The 10,183-nt window shown below is 54.9% G+C and overlaps 1 protein-coding gene across 1 annotated transcript in view; it reads right to left on the minus strand.

Annotated features, from left to right (window-relative positions):
* Nucleotides 1–9,535, minus strand: part of LOC134338847 (germ cell-specific gene 1-like protein) — a 39,723-nt gene extending 30,188 nt beyond the window's left edge. The window contains exons 1-3 of the mRNA XM_063034990.1: nucleotides 9,132–9,535; nucleotides 8,016–8,060; nucleotides 4,061–4,213 (exon numbers count right to left, since the gene is read on the minus strand). Coding sequence (XP_062891060.1) covers nucleotides 4,061–4,213; nucleotides 8,016–8,060; nucleotides 9,132–9,468 — 535 coding nt within the window. The 5' untranslated portion in view covers nucleotides 9,469–9,535. The remainder of the gene's footprint in view (nucleotides 1–4,060; nucleotides 4,214–8,015; nucleotides 8,061–9,131) is intronic.
* Nucleotides 9,536–10,183: the final 648 nt, after the last annotated feature.

A 10,183-nucleotide genomic window follows, 5' to 3' on the forward strand; every position in this document is an offset into this window, starting at 1 on the left:
CAACTAACCCCCGTCCACTCACCCCCGCCCTCCACTCACCCCCGCTCTCCACTCACCCCCGCTCTCCACTCACCCCCCTCCACTCAACCCCCCCTCCACTCAACCCCCCTCAACTCACCCCGCCTTCCACTCACCCCGCCTTCCACTCACCCCCCTCCACTCACCCCGCCTTCCACTCCCCCCTCTCCACTCACCCCCCTCACCCCCCCCAACTCTCCCCCTCCACTCACCACCCTCTCCACTCAACCCAACTAACCCCCCTCCACTCAGCCCCCTTCCACTCACCCCCGCTCTCCACTCATCTCCCTTCCACTCACCCCCCTCTCCACTCACCCCCCCCAACTAACCCCCATCCACTCACCCCCCTCCACTCAGCCCCCTTCCACTCATCCCCCTCCTTCCAGCACCCTCTGGATCTCAGTCAGCTGGGGAAGTGGGTGGAGGAATGGCGAATGCAGTTTAATTTGGATCAGTACGAGGAGTTGTGTGTTGGGAAGACAAACCAGGTCGAACTTACATTGAGAATAACAACACCTGGGGAGTGTTGTAGAACAGTGTGACCCTGGGGTACAGGGACATGGTTCCCTGAAAGTGGAGTCACAGGTAGACAGGACAGTGAAGAAGATGTTTGCCACGCTGCCCTTCATCAGTCAGAGCACTGAGTACAGGAGTTGGGACGTTATGTTACAGTTGTACAAGACATTGGTGAGACCACACTTGGAGTATTGTGTTCAGTTCTGGTTGCCCCGCTGTAGGAAAGATGCCATTGAGCCGGAAAGAGTGCAGAGGAGATTTACAAGAATGTTGCCAGAACTCGAGGGATTGAGTTATGGAGAGAGGCTGTGCAGGTTGGGACTATATTCCTTGGAGTGTAGGAGACTGAGGGGTGACCTTACACAGATATATTAAACCATGAGGGGCACAGGTGGGGTGAATGTGCACAGACTTTTTCCCAGGGGTCGGGGATTCAAGAATCAGAGGACACAGGTTTAAGGTGAGAGAAAGGAGAGATTTAATAGGGATCGAAGGGTGACTTTCACCCAGAGGGTGGTCAGTCTATGAAAGGAGCTGCCAGAGGAAGTGATTGAGGCTGGTACATTAACAACATTTAAAAGGCACTCGGACTGGTAAGCTTACGGGGCAAACTTGGGCAGATGGGACTGGTACTTGTAGGTATCTGGGTGCTGTTGAGGGTTTTGGAGCCTCAACCGCCCAGGGAAGTGGGGTCGTCCCTTGCATTCCTGACCAGAAATAGACTAGAATAGAATATCTTTATTGTCATTGTTGTGGAGCAAATGGTGTGTCGTTGTCAAGATTGATGATTGAATATGGAGCAGAAGTCGTGAGCTCGAGTGGAGCACATTTAAGAATCAAGGCTGGAAAGGTGGCAGGAGAGGTAGAATTCACAGAGGATGAGGCATTCTCCACCCAGCATCTTGTTGACGGTTGTACAGTCACTGGAAAATAAGATTGTCGATCTCAGGGCAAGGCTGCAGTATCAGAGGCAGATGAGACCGATCTCAGCTGTTTGTTGTGTTAAATGTGGATGCTCTGATGGAGTGATTTGGCCAGAAGGTTTTCGATTTTCAGAATGGGTCGAACCGTGATCTCTGGTAAGGAAAAAGGTGGCAGCGTCAATTCTCGTTGGTGTTTGGATGAGAAGGTAATGTCGACATCTTGTTCCTTCACTTAGAGCAATGAATGATTAAACGTAGACCGTTCTACTTGCCTCGGGAGTTCTCATCCATGATCCTGACTGCAGATTACATAACACCAACAGCCGATTATAAGCAAGCTCCCACGAACCTGCACGATGCTCTCTCTAAGCAAGAAACTGCCCGTCCTGATGCATTTCAAATTAGAGTTGGCGGCTTTAACTAGGGCTGTTTGTAGAAAATACTGCGCGTATTACCAGCACATAACCTGTTGCACCAGAGGTCCCAACACACAAGACCACTGCTACACTGCAATAAGGAATGCCTATCGAACTTTCCTGAGATTGCTTTTTGGCAAGTTGGATCATTTGGCTGTACTCCTGCTACCTGCGTACGGACCTGCTCCAGAGATCACGACGGCCAAGAGGCTGAAGAACAGTTAAGGGATTGCCTTGAGTCCGTGTGCAAGACTCGTCTGAGAACCAATGACTACACCAGGGTCATTACGGACTTTATTAAAACAGCTGTGAAATCGCTCAAGGGTTTCCCCAATCAGAAGCCCTGCATGAACAACAAAATCCGGAATCTGCTGAGAGCCAGGTCAGAGGCGTTCAAGTCTGGAGATCAAGAATGCTACAAGAGGCGCAGGTGTGATCTCCGGAGAGCCAACTCATGGGAAAAGTGGAGATTCCGGACGAGACTGGAATCAACGAGGGATGCTCGACGGCTGTGTCAGGATTTGAATGTCATAACCTCCTACAAAGATAAATCTTGCGACATAGGGGACAGCAGAGCTTCACTTCCAGATGAGTCCAATGCCTTCGATGCTCACTTTGATCACTAGAACAGGGAGGAACCATCGCACACCCCCTTGTCTCCCGATGATCCTTTGGTCTCAGTATCCAAAGATAACATGTGGGCTGCCTTCAGCAGAGTGAATCCAAAGAAGGCATCCAGTCCAGACAGAGTACCTGGCCCCGTTCTGAGGTCCTGTGCTGACCAATTGGTTGATGTGAGAGTCATAGTCATAGTCATACTTTATTGATCCCGGGGGAAATTGGTTTTCGTTACAGTTGCACCATAAATAATTAAATAGTAATAAAACCATAAATAGTTAAATAGTAATATGTAAATTATGCCAGGAAATAAGTCCAGGACCAGCCTATTGGCTCAGGGTGTCTGACCCTCCAAGGGAGGAGTTGTAAAGTTTGATGGCCACAGGCAGGAATGACTTCCTATGATGCTCAGTGTTGCATCTCGGTGGAATGAGTCTCTGGCTGAATGTACTCCTGTGCCCACCCAGTACATTATGTAGTGGATGGGAGACATTGTCCAAGATGGCATGCAACTTGGACGGCATCCTCTTTTCAGACACCACCGTGAGAGAGTCCAGTTCCACCCCCACAACATCACTGGCCTTACGGATGAGTTTGTTGATTCTGTTGGTGTCTGCTACCCTCAGCCTGCTGCCCCAGCACACAACAGCAAACATGGTAACACTGGCCACCACAGACTCGTAGAACATCCTCAGCATCGTTTGGCAGATGTTAAAGGACCTCAGTCTCCTCAGGAAATAGAGACGGCTCTGACCCTTCTTGTAGACAGCATCAGGCTCTTGAGCAAAAGGGGATAGCTACACTCAATCTATTTCTGGTGTTCCCACAACCGATGGTCTCACTTTAACAACTCTCTATCTTGTTATTTCATGTTCTCGTTATTTATTGCTATTTATTTATATTTGCATTTGCACAGTTTGTTCTTCATTGATCCTGTTTACAGTTACTGTTCTATAGATTTGCTAAGTGTTCCTGCAGGAAAAAGAATATCAGGGTTGAATGTGTTGACATGTATGTACTCTGATAATAAATTTTACTTTGAACTTTGACTAAGTCCATCCAAGGAGGTGGAGAAAGTTCCCTCACACTCCTGACCTATAGACAGTGGAAGGGTGATGTGATGGATGCTGTATGCATAGACTAGCTCCTCCCAGGGAAATGGGGGGAGGGGTGGGAGGGGTGTTCCCTCACACTTCTGACCTGTAGAAGTGGAAAGGTGATAGGTCGGATGTTTTGTGCACAGACTAACCCCATCCAGGAATGTGGGGAGAGTTCCCTTACACTCCTGACCTGTAGACAGTGGGAGGGTGATGTGTCGGATGCTGTGTACATGGACTAACTTCACTTGGGGAAGTGGGGGGTGTTCCCTCACACTCCTGACCTGGAGACAGTGGAAGGGTGATATGACGGATGCTGTATGGATAGACTAACTCGTTTTGGTACAGGTTTTGGATGTGTGTTCAGGAATTGGCTGGGATCAGTGGTATTGAGGGTGGAGGCTCTTGAAGGATGAAGACAGGCCATTGGAGAGTCTCTGGCTGGGGAGTGGGAGGAGAGGGAGGGACTTACCAGAGAGGACGGTGAAGACGGCAGCAAAGGAGTTGGTCTTGAGTGTGATGAGGGTGCGGTGGGTGCAGGCGAGTTCAAAACACAGCAGACCAAAGCCCAGGGACAGGAGGGTGATGTAGAGGATCTCAGCCACGATGGCAAACCACAGGACTCCTGGAACGGAACGGAGGGTGAGTCCCTTTTTGAGCAGGGGATAAGAGGGAGGGAGAAGGGGGCGAGAGGGGGAAAGTAGAGAGATATGGAGAGGGGCTAAAGGGGAAGGAGGGGGATGACGTGAAGAGGGAGGGGATGTTGAGAGTGTGGAAGGTGAGAGAGGGATGGGGAAAGGAATGGGAGAGAGTGGGGGAGGGGGAGAGAGAGAAAAGGGTGCTGGAGGGAGGGAGGAGAGAGGGAGGGGGAGGGTGAAGAGAGTGAAGCAGGGGCAGAGAGGGAGGACAGAGCCAGAGGGTGGAACTGCGATTGGGAGGGTACAGGATGGAGAGGGAGGGCGGGAGGGGTGGAGAGACTGGGGAGGGGAAGGAGGGAGAAAGGTGTAGGAGATGGGGAGAGATATTGAATGTGGAAGGAGGAGAGGGAGAGAGAGAGATCATTGCAAATCAATGCTATCCCTCCTCTCTCCTCTGGAAAGATAGCGGTTTGGGGCAATCTGATCACTGATCTCAGCCCCATCTCCCTGCCTTGTCCCCATTTTTCAGAAGGAGGGTGGGTGCATGCACTCCTGTCTACATCTGCAGTGTTGGAGAACAGAGAGTTGAGAGCTTCAGGTTGCCAGGACTGAAGATCACCAAAATGACCTGTCCTGGTGAAACGTGGGCTGGGTGAAGCTGTTCCTCAAACACTGAATGTGCATACCTCCGCTCTGATGCTGCCAATGAGAGCCCGAATGATGGATCCCACCTTTTTCAGGCAACACCTCTGGAAGATGTCCTGGATGGTGGGGAGGCATGGGTGTGCCTACAACCCTCTGCAGCCTCTTGCGATCCCACAAATTATAGCCGCTGTCAATCCCATTGAAGCCCATGAATCAGGCAGCGATGCGGTGAGTAGAAATGCCTACCAGTCTCTGGTGGTCTACCAAATCTCCTCACTTCATAATTGCATCAATATATTGGACCCAGGATGTATCCTCAGGGATTTCATTGCCAAGGAAATTGAAACTGCTCACTGCTAATCTTTCTCACTCCAGTACTCCTCCTCACTGAATGGGCAGCAAATATAAGGAGCTGTAGAGAGTCGTGGGCTCCGCCCAGTACATCGGGCACAAACCTTCCCACCATTGGGGGTATCTACACCAGGCGCTGCCTCTGCAAGGCAAATCCAATACCAAAGATCCCCAGCATCCAGGCTGTGCCATCTTCTCACAGCTCCCATTGGGCAGGACATCCAACACCACCAGGTTCAGGAGCACCCACCAGTCAGTTCTTGAACCAATTGGCACAACCCTAACCACCAGCTCAGGACAGAAACACGATGCCCCCTTGCACCACAACAGACTGAATGTTTGTTATGGTTGTGCTGTCTTCAAAAGGAAAGTGTATATGATAAAAGTGCATAATTTCCAAGGAGAGTTACAGAGATAGGGAGGGGTTTGAACAGGAGGGGGGAGTGTAGGGTTACAGAGATAGGGAGGGGGTGAGGGAGGGGTTTGAACAGGAGAGGCAGTGTAGGGGTTACAGAGATAGGGAGGGGGGAGGGAGGGGTTTGAACAGGAGGGGTGAGTGTAGGGGTTATAGAGATAGGGAGGGGTTTGAACAGGAGGGGGGAGTGTAGGGTTACAGAGATAGGGAGGGGGTGAGGGAGGGGTTTGAACAGGAGGGGGGAGTGTAGGGATTACAGAGATAGGGAGGGGGTGAGGGAGGGGTTTGAACAGGAGGGGTGAGTGTAGGGGTTATAGAGATAGGGAGGGGTTTGAACAGGAGGGGGGAGTGTAGGGATTACAGAGATAGGGAGGGGGTGAGGGAGGGGTTTGAACAGGAGGGGGGAGTGTAGGGTTACAGAGATAGGGAGGGGGTGAGGGAGGGGTTTGAACAGGAGGGGGGAGTGTAGGGGTTACAGAGATAGGGAGGGGGTGAGGGAGGGGTTTGAACAGGAGGGGGGAGTGTAGGGGTTACAGAAATAGGGAGGGGTTTGAACAGGAGGGGGGAGTGTAGGGGTTACAGAGATAGGGAGGGGGTGAGGGAGGGGTTTGAACAGGAGGGTGGAGTGTAGGGGTTACAGAGATAGGGAGGGGGTGAGGGAGGGGTTTGAACAGGAGGGGGGAGTGTAGGGGTTACAGAGATAGGGAGGGGGTGAGGGAGGGGTTTGAACAGGAGGGTGGAGTGTAGGGGTTACAGAGATAGGGAGGGGGTGAGGGAGGGGTTTGAACAGGAGAGGCAGTGTAGGGATTACAGAGATAGGGAGGGGTGAGGGAGGGGTTTGAACAGGAGGGTGGAGTGTAGGGATTACAGAGATAGGGAGGGGGTGAAGGAGGGGTTTGAACAGGAGGGTGAGTGTAGGGTTACAGAGATAGGGAGGGGGTGAGGGAGGGGTTTGAACAGGAGGGGGAGTGTAGGGTTACAGAGATAGGGAGGGGGTGAGGGAGGGGTTTGAACAGGAGGGTGGGGAGTGTAGGGTTACAGAGATAGGGAGGGGGTGAGGGAGGGTTTGAACAGGCGGGGGAGTGTAGGGGTTACAGAGATAGGGAGAGGGTGAGGGAGGGTTTGAACAGGAGGGGGGAGTGTCGGGGTTACAGAGATAGGGAGGGGGTGAGGGAGAGGGTGAGGGTGGGGATTGAACAGGAGGGGGGGAGTGTAGTGTTACAGAGATAGGGAGGGGGTGAGGGAGAGGGTGAGGGAGGGGTTTGAACAGGTGGGGGGAGTGTAGTGGTTACAGAGATAGGGAGGGGGTGAGGGAGGGGTGTGAACAGGAGGGGAGAGTGTAGGAGTTACAGAGATAGGGAGGGGGTGAGGGAGGGGTTTGAACAGGAGGGGGAGTGTAGTGGTTACAGAGATAGGGAGGGGGTGAGGGAGGGGTTTGAACAGGATGGGGAGTGTAGTGGTTACAGAGATAGGGAGGGGGTGAGGGAGGGGTTTGAACATGATGGGGGAGTGTAGGGGTTACAGAGATAGGGAGGGGGTGAGGGAGGGGTTTGAACAGGAGGGGGAGTGTAGGGTTACAGAGATGGGGAGGGGGTGAGGGAGGGGTTTGAACAGGAGGGGGAGTGTAGGGTTACAGAGATAGGGAGGGGGTGAGGGAGGGTTTGAACAGGAGGGGGAGTGTAGGGTTACAGAGATAGGGAGGGTGTGAGGGAGGGGTTTGAACAGGAGGGGGAGTGTAGGGTTACAGAGATGGGGAGGGGGTGAGGGAGGGGTTTGAACATGAGGGGGGAGTGTAGGGTTACAGAGATAGGGAGGGGGTGAAGGAGGGGTTTGAACAGGAGGGTGAGTGTAGGGTTACAGAGATAGGGAGGGGGTGAGGGAGGGGTTTGAACAGGAGGGGGAGTGTAGGGTTACAGAGATAGGGAGGGGGTGAGGGAGGGGTTTGAACAGGAGGGTGGGGAGTGTAGGGTTACAGAGATAGGGAGGGGGTGAGGGAGGGTTTGAACAGGCGGGGGAGTGTAGGGGTTACAGAGATAGGGAGGGGGTGAGGGAGGGTTTGAACAGGAGGGGGGAGTGTCGGGGTTACAGAGATAGGGAGGGGGTGAGGGAGAGGGTGAGGGTGGGGATTGAACAGGAGGGGGGGAGTGTAGTGTTACAGAGATAGGGAGGGGGTGAGGGAGAGGGTGAGGGAGGGGTTTGAACAGGTGGGGGGAGTGTAGAGGTGACAGAGATAGGGAGGGGGTGAGGGAGGGGTTTGAACAGGAGGGGGGAGTGTAGGGGTTACAGAGATAGGGAGGGGGTGAGGGAGGGGTTTGAACAGGAGGGGGAGTGTAGGGTTACAGAGATATGGAGGGGGTGAGGGAGGGGGTTATACCTACCCTGTTCCGATTCTGGTGTGAGCTGTAGGAAGCTCCGGCATCTCACTGGAGAGGGGAGAGAATAAGTAAGAGCAGATGGAGAGTCACACCTCTCTCCCCCTCCCCCTCTCTCCCCCTCCCCCTCTCCCCTCCCCCTCTCCCCCTCCCCCTCTCCCCCCTCCCCCCCCCCCCCTCTCCCCCTCCCCCCTCCCCCTCTCTCCCCCTCCCCCCTCCCCCTCTCTCCCCCTCCCCCTCTCTCCCCCTCCCCCTCTCTCCCCTTCCCCCTCTCCCCTTCCTCCCCCTCTCCCCTTCCTCCCCCTCTCCCCTTCCCCCTCTCTCCCCCTCCCCCTCTCTCCCCCTCTCTCCCCCTCTCTCCCCCTCTCTCCCCCTCCCTCCCCTTCCCCCCTCCCCTTCCCTCCCCTTCCCCCTCCCCTTCCCCCTCCCCTTCCCTCCCCTTCCCTCCCCTTCCCTCCCCTTTCCCCCTCCCCCTTCCTCTCCCCCTTCCTCTCCCCCTTCCTCTCCCCCTCCCTCTCCCCCTCCCTCTCCCCCTCCCTCTCCCCCTCCCTCTCCCCCTCCCTCTCCCCCTCCCTCCCCCTTCCTCTCCCCCTCCCTCTCCCCCTCCCTCTCCCCCTCCCTCTCCCCCTCTCTCCCCCTCCCTCTCCCCCTCCCTCTCCCCCTCCCTCTCCCCCTCCCCCTCCCCCTCCCCCTCCCCCTCCCCTCCCCTCCCCCTCCCCCTCCCTCCCCCTTCCTCTCCCCCTCCCTCTCCCCCTCCCTCTCCCCCTCCCTCCCCCTTTCTCTCCCCCTCCCTCCCCCTTTCTCTCCCCCTCCCTCCCCCTTTCTCTCCCCCTCCCTCCCCCTTTCTCTCCCCCTCTCTCCCCCTCTCCCCTTCCCTCTCACCTCCCCTCCTTTCCCCCCTCCTTCCCCCTTCTTTCCCCCCCTTTCCCCCCTCCTTTCCCCCTCCTTCCCCCCTTTCCCCCCTCCTTCCCCCCTTTCCCCCTCCTTTCCCCCCTTCCCCCTCCTTCCCCCCTTTCCCCCCTCCTTTCCCCCCTTTCCCCCCTCGCATTCCCCCCACTCTCTTCCCCCCTCGCATTCCCCCCACTCTCTTCCCTCCCCCTTCACTCTCTCTCCACGTCTCACCTCTCCCTCTCTCCTCCTCCTCCTCGCACGAGGTCCAGAAGCCGGTATGGAACGTGTGGAATGTGAACCGGTCTTCTCCCGTCTCCCAGCCGTATGATTCCAGCTCGTCCGTGGTCCCGTTGCCGGCTGTTTGTCCCAGGCATCCCCGGATCTCTGTCCCTGCCCCCTGCCTGTCGCCAGATGCCGCTGCCATCTGGCAAAGCGGCTTCACCACCCGGTGTGTGCCGACACACCAGTATCCGCTGGCAAAGGCCGCGCTGGAGGAGATGAGAGCCAGTGAGCTCAGCCCCAGTGAGAGGTGCAGGCGCTGCCGGGCGCCCATCTTCATCCCCGGCATTGGGAGAAGGTGGAGTGTGGTAATCCCTCCGCCTTCCCCTCACCCTCCACCTTCCTGTTTTTCTCCTTCCCCAACTCTCACTACCCCTCTCTCTGTTTTCTCTCTGTCTCTCTCTCTCTCTCTCTCTCTGTTTGCCTGTCTCAGTCTGTCAGTCTCTCTCTCTCTGGTTAGTCTGACTTGACTCTCTGTTCCCACCCTTCCCCTGATCCGATTTGGGGATTAGAGCCCAGGAACAAGCCGTTCTGACTTGCTGGAGGCAGTCTGTACATCTGGCTTCCCCTCATCCTCGGCAAGGAGTTTGAGGACATTTGGCTTGTCACCAAAGACGCTCACTAATTTCTACAGATGGAAAGCATTCTTACTGGCTAGTGACAGGATCACAAAAAGCTGCAGAAAGTTGTAAACTCAGCCAGCTCCATCATGAGCACTCACTTCCCCAGCACCGTGGCCATCTGCAAAGGGTGATGCTTCGGGAAGGCAGCATCCGTCACTGAGGACCCTGCTCCCTTCGTCAGGACAGGACAGACCCTCCTCTGACTGTGACCATCAGGAATGAGGCACAGGAGCCTGAAAACACACACTCAATGATTCAGGAACAGCTTCTACCCCCGCCATCAGATTTCTGAATGGACATTGAACACAAGTCCATTTTTAATATTTATAAATATTTATTTATTGTAATTTTTTGTGTCATGTACTGTACTGCTGCCACAAA

The sequence above is a fragment of the Mobula hypostoma genome, chromosome 28 (genome assembly GCF_963921235.1).
Source record: "Mobula hypostoma chromosome 28, sMobHyp1.1, whole genome shotgun sequence".
NCBI lineage: Eukaryota > Metazoa > Chordata > Chondrichthyes > Myliobatiformes > Myliobatidae > Mobula > Mobula hypostoma.